Genomic DNA, 16,356 nt, shown 5'->3' on the forward strand with positions numbered 1-16,356 from the left:
AAAAAAAAAAAAAAAAAAAAAAAAAAGAATGTGGGGGAAAAGGTGCACTCATACACTGCTGGTGGGACTGCAAATTGGTGAAGCCAATATGGAAAGCAGTATGGAGAGTCCTTGGAAATCTGGGAATGGAACCACCATTTGACCCAGCTATCCCTCTCCTTGGTCTATACCCAAAAGACTTTAAAACAGCATACTTCAGGGAAATAGCCACATCAATGTATATAGCAGCCCAATTCACAATAGCTAAATTGTGGAGCCAACCTAGATGCCCTTCAGTGGATGAATGAATTTTAAAAATGTGGCATATATACACAACGGAATATTACTCAAAATAAAAGAGAACAAAATCATGGCATTTGTAGGTAAATGGATTGCGCTGGAGAAGATAATGCTAAGTGAAGTTAGCCAATCCCCAAAAAACAAAATGCTGAATGTTTTCTCTGATATAAGGAGGCTGACTCATAGTAGGGTAGGGAAGGGGAACATGGGAGGAATAGATGAATTCTAGATAGGGCAGAGGTGTGGGAGGGAAAGGAGGGCGCAGGGGATTAGCAAGGATGGTGGAATGTGATAGATAGACATCATTATCCAAAGTACATGTATGAAGACACGAAGTGGTGTCAACATACTTTATATACAACCAGAGATACAAAAATTGTGCTATATACGTGTAATAAAAATTATAATGCATTCCACTGTCATTTATGTGTTAAAAAAAATTAAAAAATTATAAGGTATTTAGGAATTTATAAAACAAATGCTATTCAAACTTTTATTAAAAGCTATTTAAGTTCATAATAAACATAATTATAGATTATATTAACAGATTTTCAAATTTCAAATTTTTAAAATTTCAACAACAACAAAATTTCCTAATTGAACTTTTAGAGATAAAACTACATCGTTTGAGATGAAATATATGGGTTAATGGTAAATTAGATGTTGCCAAAGTAAAGAATAGTGAACTTAAAGACCCAGAATAATAACAATCCAAATCAAAACACAGAGGAGAAATACAGCTTTAAAAAATAAACAGAGTATTAGTGAGTAGGGGAAGATGGCAAGTATATGTTTAATATATAATTTAAATATACATTTAACTGGGGTCCTTGAGGGAAAGTGTGGAAGACAGAAAAAACAATAAACTGAAGAAATAATGGAGAAAAATTTTCTAAATTTTACTAAAACTATAATCTCAAAGATCCAAGGATCTCAACAAACCCCACACACAAAACACATGAAGAAAACTACACAAGGGAACATCAAAATCAAATAGCTCAAAACCAGGAATGAAGGAAAACAATGAAAGTAAAAATTCAGTGAAGCAAAATCTTAAGTGTACTAAAAGAAATGTCAACCTAGAATTCTTTTTTAAAGAATATTTTTTTAGTTGTAGGTAGACACAATACCTTTATTTTATTTGTTTATTTTTATGTGGTGCCGGGGATTAAACCCAATGCCTCATATGTGCTAAGCAAGCACTCTACCACTGAGCTACAACCCTGGCTGTCAATGTAGAATTCTATACCCAGCAATAATAACTTTCAATAATAAGATAAAATACTTATCTAAATATATAAAAGGTAAAAGAACACATCACTAGCAGAGAAATGATGAAGGAAGAAAAGCTGAAAGAGATGATTCCAAATGAAAACATAAAGCTATACAAAGAAATAAAGAACACAAGAAATGGCAGCTTCACAGGTGTAAGATATGAGGTACAGTGAGTTTAACAACAGGTAATTTTCAAATTATTTAAATCTCTTTAAAAGACAATTGACTTTTTACTAACAACAATGTAACATTTTTGTGACATATATAAGATACATAAGCACAGCACAAAAATCAGGACAAAAGACATGAAAATGTATAATACTGCAATTTTCTTGTACATTATGTGAAATGGTATTCAACTGAAGATGTAACTCCAAATTAAAGATATAAATATAAGCTACCACTAAAATAACTTTAATGGGGGATGATAAAAGCCAATAAGTTATTAAAGGAGTAAAACTGAATCATAAAAATAAATAATCTAAAAGAAATTAAAAATAGAGAAAGAGTACATAAAACTAACAGAACAAACAGAACATGAATGTCAATATGATAGATTTAAATCTAACCATATCAATTATCACATTAAATGTGAATGATCTAGATTGCCAAGAAAGAAGTTATATTGGCTAAAAAATAACAACTATATGCTGTCTGCTGTAAATGTGAAAACAGATTAGTAGTAAAAGAATAGAAAAACACACATTACACTAATCAAAAGAAAGCAGGAACAATTATATCAAAATTAAGGCAAGCCATATTTCAGATCAAAGAACATTATCATGATTAGGGCAGGTCATTTCACAATGATAAAAGGAGATGAATTTATCAAGAGGAAACAATAATCCTAAATGTTTATACATCTAAAAACAGAGCTTCAAATTATACAAAGCAAAACTTCTGCAAGGAGAAAAAGACAAATCTTTTTGGTATCAAGGGTTGAATTCAGGGGTGCTTAAACACATCCTCAGCAACAACCCTCACTTTTTAAAATATTTTATTTTATTTATTTTTTTAAAGAAAGAGTGTGTGTGTGTGTGTGTGTGTGTGTGTGTGTGTGTGTGAGAGAGAGAGAGAGAGAGAGAGAGAGAGAATTTTTTAATATTTATTTTTTAGTTCTCGGTGGACACAACATCTTTGTTTGTATGTGGTGCTGAGGATCGAACCCGGGCCGCACGCATGCCAGGCGAGCGCGCTACCGCTTGAGCCACATCCCCAGCCCAAAAATATTTTATTTTGAGACAGAGTCTCACTAAAGTGCCAAGGCTGACTTTAAATTTGCCATCCTCCAACCTCAGCCTCCTGAGCCACTGGGATTACAGGCATGTGCCACCACACCCAGCCAAACCTGAGATTTGAACACCTTTTCCTTTATAATTTATAGAAAACAAAACAAATAATTAAAATATAAAAAACTTTAACACTACCAAGTCAACTTGGCTAATGAACATTTATAGAGCTTCCAACTCAAAAAGAGTAGAATGCATATTCTTTTCAAGTACGTACGGAACATTTACCAATACAGATCAAATCTAGGCCACAGAACAAGTCTGAATAAACTCAAAAGGATTTGAGGCATATCAAGTATGTTCACTAACCACAACAAAATTAAATTATGAATCAATAATAAAAAGAACTTTGAGAAACTCCTTAAATATTTGAAAATGAAATAACATACATATCTATAGCCAGGTTCAAAAAGAAATGAAAAAGGAAATTAGAGAGTATTCAGAATATAAAAGCAGTATTTAGCGGAAAATTTATAGCACTAAACAATAGTACCAGAAAAAAAGTTCTCAGCTTCCACCCAAAAAAGGAATTAGCAGAATTACAAATAGAAAACAGAAAAATAATAACCTCAATTAAATCTAAAACTGATTTTTGAGATGATTTTTCTCATTTTTTCCCATAAAACTGTTCTACACAGAATTCCACAGTTAATAATAAATTCATTTTTTCTACTGCTTAGGCCAAAATCTTGAACCCCCACCCCCCAACTCTTTTGCTCACTCTCCATCCAACCTAATCAGGATATGGTACTGGCTCCATCTTTAAAATACACACAAAATACTACCATTTTCTCACTACCTTCACATCTACTACCATGGTTCAATTCTCCTTTAAGAAAAAAAAAAAAAAAAGTTAGTTTGCTATTAAGAAAATACTGTACAATTTGTAAAGTCAGGGTTATTTATTAATAGTTAATACTACAGGCATGTGACACCATGTCTAACTTAATAGTTTTTTCTTGATTTAAAATTCAAAGTTAACTTCATAGTGTTTATTAAAATTTGAGCCCTTTAATATTTTCTCATGTTTTAAAACAACTGATATTAACAGAATCAGAGATACTTAAATACAAACTATACTTGCATATATTTTTTGAAAACATGCTGGTGGAAAATGACTCACTCGCCAAGGTTTTAATACTAATACTTAATCATTTGTGTGATAATTTAAAGATTTAAAATATACAACAAATATGCATTCATATTTAATGGTTTGACTTTTCATATAGTCCTTTAGCTCTTCAAGTGTAAACATTAAGACAAGCTATAAAACATTTTCTTATTTTAAATAAGAATTTTATTTTTTTTATTTTTATTTTTTAAAGATAGAGGAGAGAAGGAGAGAGAGAGAATTTTTTTTTAATATTTATTTTTTAGTTTTCGGCGGACACAACATCATTGTTTATATGTGGAGCTGAGGATTGAACCCAGGCCGCACGCATGCCAGGCGAGCGTGCTACCGCTTTAGCCACATCCCCAGCCCTAAATAAGAATTTTAAAATTTAAAGCTTTTAAATTTTATTTTTCATAAATTTTAAATGGTACTACAGATTTTTATAGTGTTAGTAGTACATTAACTTTCAGCATCAATTCTAGTTGAGATTACAATTTCTCTGCTAAAGTGATAAAAGTCCATCCAGATTGCCACTGTTTAATATATTCTTTAGTATCAAAGTCCAGATAAAAGTCAAAATTCAAAACACTAAAACTTAAAAATAATTCAGCATAATGTGGAGTATCTGTATTTTAATTAAATATAAGAAAGTCCTTTATATAAAATGTTGTGTCTTGATGAACAGAAACGTTATCTTCTTCAATCATGTTTCTTCTCCAGGGATTCTTTAAGCAATCCTATGTAGTGTAATGTAGTAGTGTCCCTGTTCAGTTATTAGACTCTAATTTTTTAAACAAAAGAATTTTAAATTCTTATTCTTATTCCTCCCAGGAAGTTCATTTGTGCCATTGTCATCCACCTGAAAGGAACTCCTGGGCTGTACAAAAAGTAAACATTCCCCTTACACCTGTTCTCTCCACAGTTAAATTCTTTGATATACAAATAACATGTGCAATAACAATGCAGGGAGACTGCTAGTGAAACTATATAAACTGGGAAGATGAGTTCATCAACTTTTCCAGGATATTTTAGAAACAAAAATAATAACTAAAAAAATATATTTTTAAAACATCTAGTATTTTAGTATAGGAAGTCATTGAATAAATAGATTTCTAGCATATCTATATTGTGAATTTCTATGTCTCAGAAATGTTAATTTATACCAGAGTAAATATTTTTTAATAAATTGGATAAATGCACAAAATCACATAAGGATATCATATCCAAATCTCAGCTTATCTTCAAGTTTCAGGGTAATATAACTCTGTTCTGGAATCCTTATATCATTCACAAAAGTCTGCAAGAAAAAGAGAAAGAAGATGTTAGGTTACATATCAAGTATTATTTCTCATATTCCAGAAAACCTGATACTGAAAAAGTACATACTATTTGGTGGCTGACAGCTTCTGTATCATTAAGGTATGCCATGTATTCCGAAGCATGATAAAAGTATTTCATACTAAGCCCTTTTTCATTATTTCTGATAACAAAGAACCTGGTGCTGCCAAGATGAATTTAGGCACTTAGAATCATTTCTAATGATAATGCCAAGAAAAATTCTTAATATTCAGCTGGCAAAATGTAAAGGGTGAAATATATCATCAGGGCTTATGTCCCTAATTTTGGTTGTTTTGAAAAAGAATTTGTGAGGACTGACCTTTCGGTTCTTTTACTCTTAAAATTATTCCAAAAAGCAAAAAGAAAATTTACTATTTTAAAAATAACTGAATAAACTCCTATTTTACAATTGTTACATGGGTTCTTTAGATTCTTTTATGAATCTAAGATGTATCCTGGGATCTTAGTGAATGATCTTTCCCATATGTTAAAATATTGATATTTCATGACCATGGTAATTATTTTATGTTTTCTCAATTACTTCTAACAATAATAAAAATAACCAAAATAATGGACAAAAGAGTAACAGAAAATAATGTTTCCAAGGACAAAAAGAAAATAAGGCATTTCTTACACAGTCATTCAATAAGAAGAATCATGCAGTATTTTCCAGCAATAACCTGAACCAATTTGAATTTTAAAAGAAATTTTAACCATATTCTTCCTATATGTTATTCTTTTCCCCCACTTTGGTTCCAATGCTAATTTAATAGCGTTTGTAAATGGACATATGCTCAATATAAGTATCTATACAAAGATGACTAGAAGGAAAAAGATGATACAGAAATAAAACTAGTGGATTGATCTACTAATCAATGTTTTAGTATTATAGAAGAAAATGGCCATCCTGTCAAAATTATAAGGTGTTAAAGTTTAAAATATACCGTTTGACCATGCAAGAGCAAAAACAATTGAAATAATAAGCTAGAACCAATCAGAAATGTACTTGACATCTGGATTCAACATTTTTAAAATAGAAACATTTCAGGTGAATATATGACAAGCTGATGAGCAGTCATCTGCATTCAAAGAACATTAACCATTTTGTCTATTATGTACAATTAAAACCTTGGAGCATATGGAATACAAATTTGAGTTTGTTGTGCCAAATTATTTATTGAAATTTCAAGTTGTTCTTACTATCCTTTTCTTATATTTGTAAATTATTTGTAAAAAGACTTGAATATATATATAAATAAAATAAAAATAATCCACTGGACATTGATAATAAAAAGTGATGATTACTTTTCCTGGCATCACTGGAGTTGAAGACCTAGAAGTTACTAGAATTATATAGAGCACAGAACAAATGTTATACTTCATTGCCCAGAATGAAGATATTATATAAATACTTAACAAATTTCTTTAGTAAATTGAAACTTAAAGTTACTATATTCTTTCCTTTTTGATTCTTTTTTTTTTCCCATTCCACTTTATTCGAGATGGCCAATATAGCTTTTTTGAAAGGTTCCCTCCATAGTGAATAAGCTTAGAAGGGCCTTGAATGATGCATAGGAAAGTACATAAGAGTGTTATGTAATGTTACTATGGTCATATTCTCAAATGTCTGTGTATAATTAGCTCTTTGTAACATGTTATAAAATAACAATTTTATACCTATCAAGAAATTAGAAAAGATAGCAATTTTAATTCCAATCAGATAACAAGTGAATACCACTAAGACTCAATCACACATTAGCATGATTTCTAAATAATTTCAAATCAGAAGCTTCCAATATTATATATAGAAAAGTTAAAATGGTAACACAAAGAAAATTCAAAGGCTTCTTGGATTTATAAACTCTAATTTTAGGCTCATTCCAAAATAAACATTTCAGAGTGTTTTAAAACTCACATTTGGAGTTTACTAAAATAAGGTATAATTATAAACTAGAAAAGCTGTGAGAGATGAAGAAAACAAATAAAATATTAATGAAAATATTAATTTACTGATATTTGGTATGCAGGAAATAAACAACTAGCTACACTGTGTAAAAGAATGTAACAGTTTTGAGCCAATTTTATTAATCACAGCATCTAATAACATAAAACACCATGTTCACTCAAAAGGCATAAGATGACCCTTCTAAAGTTTAAGACTGCTCAACTCTCTTAAATATAAAGCACCTACAATGTGTTTAACATATGTACTAGGTGATTTTCAGGCATCATGAAACACAATTTTAACAACACTTATGCTAGAAATACTCCTTAAGGTCTAAAAAGACTTAGGAAACAAGCCAGACACAAAGGTTCAGCTCACAAAAATGCAAGTGAAAACATCTGGGAGAAAATTATCTCCTAAAAGTGTAACATTACAAAAGAGAAATTTTCAAAGACAAGAGGGGAAAAATCATTTTAGTATATCAAATATGAAGCATATTAATAAATTTCACATGGAAAAAAATGTTTTGTTTCTGTGCCAACATCATTTAATCACACCATCATATACTATATTAATATTATGGGAAACTGAATATAGTGGCCAGAAGCACAATCTACACCTCAATCACTAGGACAGCTTTATCTTCTTCCCTAACCTTCTATACCTTCTAGTGTGACCATTCTCCACTTTGTATCACATTGGCCTAATGTGACATTTGGGGGAGAGGGAGAAAAGAGTAACAAAAGCCAGGACTGGAATGGACAGGATAGATCTGGCAGAAACCATGACATTTAACAAAGGGGTGAATGGTCCAGTACAAGGAGAAGGTAGGAAGAACCGAACACAAACAAGGGTTCCTACGGAAAGAGAGGCCACATTGAATTTGCAGAAAAATGATCTATTAAAACATTAGTAACAGAACCAGTTTCAGCTTCCTCTCACTTATTATAACTACGTTTTTAGTGAAATGTGGAAATAACAAAATATAAATTTAGTCCCTTGGAAGTAGCATGGAGAATAGAGTAAAAGGGAGTAGAAGTGGAAGTGAACATTTTTGAGTTTGGTTGGTAAGTGCTTCATTTTAAAATACAACAGTGTGTTCATTGAAAAATACATAGGCTACATGGTGCCAAACTTGTCTTAGTAGCTTTCTAAAACAATAATAGCAATAACTTTATATACTAAATATTTTCTATTTATGTTCTAACAAAGTTTTGAAATTAACTTATTTATCTCTTTACAACAAACTGTGAAGTACCATTTCATTGCTTCTATTTTTTTTAATAACTAAGGAAAAGAGAAATTAAATAGTTTGTCCAAGATTACATCACTAATAAAAATTAAAACTGGGCTATAACCACTTAGCATGCCCCCCAACTCCTGAAATTACTATTTCTAACTTGGTGCTCAAAATTCTAGAATTACACAAACATTAAGAGTGAACAATATGTAGATTACATAGTCTATATGCTTTATGAATAAAATAAATGATAGCTAGTAGTTCATAGAACTCTGACATTATTTGTCTACCATGTCCTTTGTGGCATGTTTTCAGCTGTTAATTAGGTAAGAGTAAATTTATCATTTGTACAATGCTTTAAGGTTCTATAATAAGCGCACACTCACATTGCACTATCACATTTAATTCTTGTAACAATACTACACAGCAGGAATTATCATTTCACTATTTTAGAGCTAAAACAAATTTTGTATTACACCTTCACTTTAGGAGACAATACCAATTTACATGAAGAAACCGAATATTGAAGAGATTACATGCTTTGTTCCAAGTGATACAACTAATAAATTACACATGAGATTAAATCTAAGTCCTAATTCCAAGTTTAAAACACAAAACTTGCTCTCTATAGGTGATTATCTTTCACAAAATTTTTGAGTATAATCAAATTACAGAAATGACAGCCTAGAAGTTCATATTTCATCTGATTTTTAAACAAACCCAACACTAAATAATTTTCACATTTGATCACAATATTTTTAAAGACTAAAAACCACCAATATAATTCTACTACATTATTTCACAAAATAATAATGTAAAGACACATAGGAACAGCCTTGTAGTCAAGATGAAACTTTCTAGGCTTAAATACAGAATTTATAACACTGAGGGCTGGGGTTGTTGCTCAGTGGTAGAGCACTTGCCTAGCATTTGTGAGGCACTGGGTTCAATCCTTAGCACCACATAAAAATAAATAAATAATATAAAAGTATTATGTCCATCTACATCTAAAATATATATACAAAAGAATTTATAACACTGATAAAATATTAAAATATTCCATATATAAATGTAGATTATAATTTTGTGCCACTTTTTTGGGGGGTGGGAGTGCATGCTAGGTACCAAACCCAGGCTTCACACATGCGAGGCAAGATAAATTCCCATCCCAAAGTCCTTTGGATACAAAATTAATTCAATTCCATTTATAAAACATTGACTAAGTTCACATGCCGTGACTATGCTAGGCACTGTGGTTGTAATTACAGAAGCAAAGGCACATGAACTATTTAGGAGCTCATAATTAAACACAGAAACAGAGATATAAAAGCAGATTTAATACCAGGCTGATGAAACACTCAAAATAACAGATTAAAACAAAACTTTATGGGTACATAGAAGGAAAAAAGATATTTTAACAAATAGCTGGGAATTAAACTTGGTAACTTACATGCCTCATAGTTTAACAGTGTCTACCTTCTTTGCCCATCTCTACTTTAAACTTTAAGCATGTCAACAACATCAGAAGTTAATATTCATAAATACAAGAGACTTCTCTTTGATCCTTTCTGGAAGAGTAGAATTTGATTTTCTTCTAAAAATAAGTGAAACTTTTATAAATGGCAACACAGGCGAACTACTTAGTTGAAGAAAATCTAACAATATATTTGGAAAATTATTTGAAGAATGAAAGAATTATAGGAAGAAAAGAGGTATGGCAAGGGAAAGTGTGGGGCCACATATATGGAAAAGTGGCTAATGCCAAGTGAACAGCTTCAGTCCAAACTTGAAGAATGCTGATTTAATTCTATGTGCTATGATGAAATATCAAAGGCTTGAATAAACCAACAGAACATGCTTATAAAAAAATTTGTCTCAAAGAACAAACAGAAAAATCCATTAATAGCAGACCAATTTAAGACCAGGAAAAAATATTTTACCTAATTTGCCAAATGTTTGCATGTTTATTCATATGAAGTTCAATACATATTTTGAAAAGCAGTAACAGCTTGAAGTAGTTGAGATTTAATTTCTGTTAAATTTATTTTAAGAATTTCAAGGGGCTAGGGATGCAGTTCAGTGGTGGAGTACTTGCCCAGCATGCCCCAAACCCTGTGTTCAATCCCCAGCATCACAAATACAAAAAGGAATTTCAAAAACACAGATATGAACAATATTATATCTGCTTATGTTAGCAAATGCATAAAAAATTAAAATAATTCAATACTTCAACATCCTCTTATATTCTATGGCTATTTATATTCTGCTAAATGAAGAAAGATCAAATGAAGAAATGAGAAAAAATTAATTGCAGTAACACAAAAGTATCTTAAAGTATAAAGCCAAAAAAGCAAGAAGAAAACAACGGTGCTTAGTTAATATTCTATACTTGTTAAGGTAAATGTTGTGTTTTACTTTGTTTTTGACCTTAGTATAAAAGGTCCTACACTATCTGGCCCCAATCCACTTTCCATCTTTATTTTCTAAAAAAGGAGCCGACAGGACTGGGATTGTGGCTCAGTGATAAAGTGCCTGGCATGTGTGAGGTATTGAGTTTGATCCTCAGCATGACATAAAAATAAATAAATAAAATAAAGATAGTATGTCCATCTACAACTTAAAAAAATGAAAAATAAAAATAAAGTGAGCCCATATTTCTATGACCCCTTAGAGTATTTTCTGCATTCTTACTGCCATGACTTTATAATGTTTTCCCACCATTTTTTGCAGCCATATATAGTAAGATAAAGCTTAGTCCTCATCTTCCTAATGAAGTCTTTAACTGTCTTAATTCCTGTATCTATTAGTTTCTTGTGAACATGTGCTAATTTCATACTCTGTTACATGGCTCCCAAAATGTGATATGTCTAGCAAGCATTTACAAGTTAAATTCAAACTAAAGAAAAAGAAAATTTAATACAAATAGGAAATGCAATCCAATTTGTCTTCATATAATATTAAATGAATATTCAAACAAGACCAAATATAAACCTGTGAACTTACCCCATTTAGGCTGCCTAAATCTTTCACCAAATGCTCATCTGTAGAGGCATCATAATTGATTACAGCATGTTGCTTATCCACACTTCGAGACTGAAAGGAATTTTTCTTAAGTTAATAAATACAACAAAATACTAGAATAAATACCAAACAAAAGATGTTTGGCTAGTATCTAACGTTAATAGTATAATAGGTAAAATAGGAAAATACTGAAGTAAAGTGGTTTAAGTGTTATTATACAACACAAATTTACCATCACTCCCTGAAGACAAAAATAGCCAAATTTTTAAAATATTCTTTCTACAATTATGTTATAATTTTCAAAAAAATAAATCAGCTGACTTTGTTGGATATATCAAATTACAATCCTTTTATAATTTAAAAATGCTATAAGGAAATCATGTGAATTAGTGTTTTTTTATGTATCTTACTGCTAAAATTTTTACTCTTTAAAAAAATTATACTCTCTATGTGTAATAAGAATTGTAATGCATTCCGCTGTCATATATAAATTAAAAAATTAAAAAATAATTTTTACTCAATACTAAAAATTATAAATTACATAAGGAATTTAAAGAAAAGGGAACATAAAGGGTTAATTTTCTGAATAAAATTATTCTCACTTAAAATGAGATTCTAAAACTGGTTCATGGGTGAGCTCTAAGAGTAAAAAAAAAAAAACTAAAAATGAGAGAAATTGCAATGACAAACTATGTTTTTTGAAAGTGGCTTTGAAGCGTCCTTTAAGATATACACACATGCACACACCACAGCTTAGTGAGTTGTCTACAGATGTAAGTATCTGAACAATGTACTAAGAGCCTGTGAAAACTGTTACTGAAAGAAAGAATTTATCAGTAAAGGCACAGGAAGAGTTAGAGAACTGATGAATCTGAACTCAATAACCATTACAGAGCAACTGCACAAAACTTTGCATATAAAAGCAAAAGTGCTATCAAAACTGGGGAAGAGATATGACTTCCAGTTTCTAGCCTAATATGTGAAGAACTTGGAAGCCATCCTTTCAAACCTAACAGAAAGAAAAATGTTGAACAAAGTAAAAATCAAAATTAATCCTAAATCAGGCACAATGTCGCACACCTGTAATCCCAATGACCTAGGACGCTGAGGCAAGAGGACTGCAAGTTCAAAGCCAGCCTTAGCAACTTAGGTCCTAGGCCACTTAGTGAGAACCTGCAACAAAGATTGATTGATTGATAGATAGACAGATAGATAGATAGATAAAATAAAAATTTTAAAAAAGGGCTGTGGCTGTGGCTAAGTAGTTAAGCACCTTGCGTTAAATTCCTGGAATAGGGGGGAAAAATATCTTAGAAGCTGAAGTAGTGGCACATGTCTCTAGTTCCAGCTAGTGAGGAGGCTGAGGTGGAAGGATAACTTGAGCTCATGAGTTCAGGACCTGCTTGTACAATAGAGCAAGATCCCCATCTCAAACAAAAATAAACAAAAAAATCACCTTAGTTTCATCAGAGGGCAAACTACCATTAGATAGACAAGCAAATACAGAGAAAAAATAGCTTTCCAGGAGCAGAACTCACAGCTGGAAACAACAACTAGTAAGAAAACTTAAAGGTTAAGGAATTAATAGCTTAAAAACTGGAATTCTACACTCTGCTCTACCATTTCTTATTATGGTAGTAAATAAACAAACCCCTACAATAATAGAAAAGACATAAAACATAAGAGAACAACAGAGACCACTGAATTGAGCCATCTTTCCAACTCTGGGTGTTCGGAAGAAAGGGAGATATTACATAGGATCAAGGGGAGAAAATCTTGTTTATTTATTTAATAAATAAAGTGGCAATTTTTTCAAGAGTAGTCTTATGAATTCACCTGTGTAACTCTTAAAATAGCCAATTTAAAGAAAGGCAAAATTTTTACATTTCAGTTATCAAATATATTCAAGGTATCAATTGTGGTTCAGTATCCACCATAAGAATTAGGGCAGAATAGCAAGATTATATAATATACTAGTCTAGTGAGTAATCAAGAAAAAGAGAGTATAAAGGATATGTTATTGCATCTAACCATATGAACAATAAAACCATTTTCATTTCCAGATGATCATATTCACATCTCCTCTAAATTAAACTAAATAGAGAGAAGGTATACTATAATTTTCACAACCCATTTAGATATTTCAATAAATACTTAATAATCATTCAGAAACAATTTAAATTTTAATAAAGACTGCTTACTTCATCAAGCCTCTGACACTAATGGAAAAACCTTAGCTGATCCAATTGTAAATCACAAAGATAATTTTTAAAAATTTGTTCTAATTTGTTATGACAGTGGAATGTGATTCAATTCATACGACACATATAGAGCACAATTTTTCATGTCTCTGGTTGTATACAAAGTGGAGTCACACCATTCATGTCTTCATACATATACTTAGGGTAACAATGTCCATCTCATTCCACCATCTTTTCTATTCCTATGCCCACTCCTTTCCTCTCCTTCCCCTTTGCCCTATCTAAAGTTCATCTATTCATCCCCATTATGAATCAGCATTCTTATATCAGAGAAAACATTTGGCATTTGGTTTGGGGGGATTGGCTTACTTCACTTAGCATTACATTCTCCAACTGCATCCATTTACCTAAAAATGCCATGATTTTATTCACAAAGACAATCAATTTTGACAGGGCCTTTATTCCTGTCATAATATGCTTCTAGAAAGAATGAAAGGGCTGGGGTTCTAGCTCAGTGGTAGAGTGCTTGCCTTGCAAGAGTGACGCAGTGGGTTTGATCCTCAGCACCACATAAAAAAATAAATAAAGATATTGTGTCCATCTACAACTAAAAAAAAAAAAATTTAAATCTAAAACTATCCATTTACTGTCCACTTGCCATACTGTTCCTTACAAAAGTCTATGCCTCCTTCCTCTTGACTTTTACTTCTTATAAAGACCTTCTTCCCAAGGCTATGCAGTGTACTCTTTAAAGTGTGCCTTACTTTAAACTCCTCTTTGTTCTAAAGTTCTTCATAGATGGGTTATCTCCCATTATCTTCCTTTAACTCAAATTTGGCTTTTCCTCTTAGAAAACTAATTCCACTGCATTATTTTAATATGAATGCTACCCTTCTCCCAAATCCCACATCCTGGTTTTTTTGGTTTTGATTTGTTTTTAAATGGGAGTCAAAAGTCTTCCAATTTACTATTGTGGCTTCCATATCATGACTTATCCCCTTCAATGAAAAACCCTTTACTTTTTTGTAATATAAAGGTCCAATTATATTACAGAGTTAGTGAGTGGTCAAGAAAAACTAAGGAAATAGTATGTTACTAACATAAAAACGGATACATTGACCAGTGAAACAGAATGAAGAGCCCAGGAATAAATCTGAAAATGTACAGTCAACTAGTTTTTGAGAATGGTACCAAGAGGACAAAAGGAAAAGATCATGACTTCAACAAATGGTGCTGGAAAAGTGGATTTCTACACACAGAAGAATGAAACTGCACCCTACTGTACATCATATGCAAAAACTGAACAGACTTAAATGTAAGTTAAGAAACTATAAAATTCTTAGAAGGGAATATAGGGGAGAAGGTCCTGGACATTCGCTTTGGCAATGATTTTTGAATATCATAACAATAGCTCAGGTCACAAAATCAAAAATAAGTAAATGGGACCACAACACACTAAAAGTCTTCTCACAGCAAAGTAATCAATCAACAAAATGAAATGACAGTTTATGATTAGGAAAACATATTTGCAAACTATGTATTTGTTAAGAGGTTAATATTCAAACTTTAAAAAGAATTCATACAACTCAAAGTGGAAACAGAACTCAATTAAAAAATGGGCTAAAGACTTGAATATGAATTTTTCCAAAAAAGACACAAAAATGGCCAACAGATATATGAAAAGGTGTTCAACATCATTAATCATTATGAAAATATAAATCAAAACCACTGAGACCACCGCCTCATATCCTTTAAGATATTGTCAAGGATGTGCGAAAAGAATCTGTATGTTGTTGGTAGGAATGTATTTTGCTATAGCCATATGGAAAACAGTGTGGAGGTTTCAAAAGAAATTAGAAATAGAACTAACATATGACCCAACAATTCTTCTGGGCTTATACCCAAAAGAAATGAAATCACTTATCAGAACATTTGGCCTTTGATTTTTTGGGATTGACTTATTTTGCTCAGCATGATATTCTCCAATTCCATTCATTTACCTGCAAACGCCATGATTTTATTCTCTTTTAATGATGAGTATATTATGTATATATACCAGTTTCTTTTATCCATTTATCTACTGAAGGGCATCTAGGTTGATGCTGATCCATAATGGAGAGGGCGCGCATGGGAAAAAATGAGGAACTTTGATTGGGCAAAGGGGAGGGAAGAGAGGGAAGGGGTATGGGGGCAGGAAAGATGGTGGAATGAGATGGACATCATTACCCTAGGTACATGTATGACTACACATAGGGTGTGACGCTACATCATGTACAACCAGAGAAATGAAAAGTGCTGCAATTGTATACAATGAATCAAAATGCATTCTGCTGTCATATATATGTAATTTAAATAAATAAATAAATTTTTAAAAATAAAAAATATGAAGTCACACACTATGCTCAAGACTCATAAGACTAATACTATTAAGATTAAACTAATAAGACTCATAAGACTAATACTGTTAAATTTCCCCTAGTTTATCCATAGATTTAATGGAATCCTAATAAAAATTCCAGCAGGAAAAAAAAAAAAAAGAAATGAAATCACCACTTTGTAAAGATATCTGCATATTCATGTATATATATATTTAAAAGAATGAGCTCTTGACATTAGCCCCAACATGGATGATGAGCCATATTGGGGCAAAATGA

General features: G+C 31.4%; 1 protein-coding gene across 10 annotated transcripts in view; it reads right to left on the bottom strand.

Annotated features, from left to right (window-relative positions):
• Cep170 (centrosomal protein 170) overlaps positions 1-16,356 on the bottom strand; it is a 129,695-nt gene that overhangs the window by 75,064 nt on the left and 38,275 nt on the right. For 9 of the 10 annotated variants that reach the window (XM_048809219.1, XM_048809227.1, XM_048809223.1 and 6 more), the window contains exons 3-4: positions 11,484-11,573; positions 5,176-5,254 (exon numbers count right to left, since the gene is read on the bottom strand). In XM_048809219.1, the coding sequence (XP_048665176.1) occupies positions 5,176-5,254; positions 11,484-11,573 (169 nt within the window). The remainder of the gene's footprint in view (positions 1-5,175; positions 5,255-11,483; positions 11,574-16,356) is intronic. The other variant, XM_048809221.1, reaches the window with a different exon arrangement.

This window comes from Marmota marmota, unplaced genomic scaffold (genome assembly GCF_001458135.2).
Source record: "Marmota marmota marmota unplaced genomic scaffold, marMar, whole genome shotgun sequence".
In the NCBI taxonomy this organism is placed as follows: domain Eukaryota; kingdom Metazoa; phylum Chordata; class Mammalia; order Rodentia; family Sciuridae; genus Marmota; species Marmota marmota.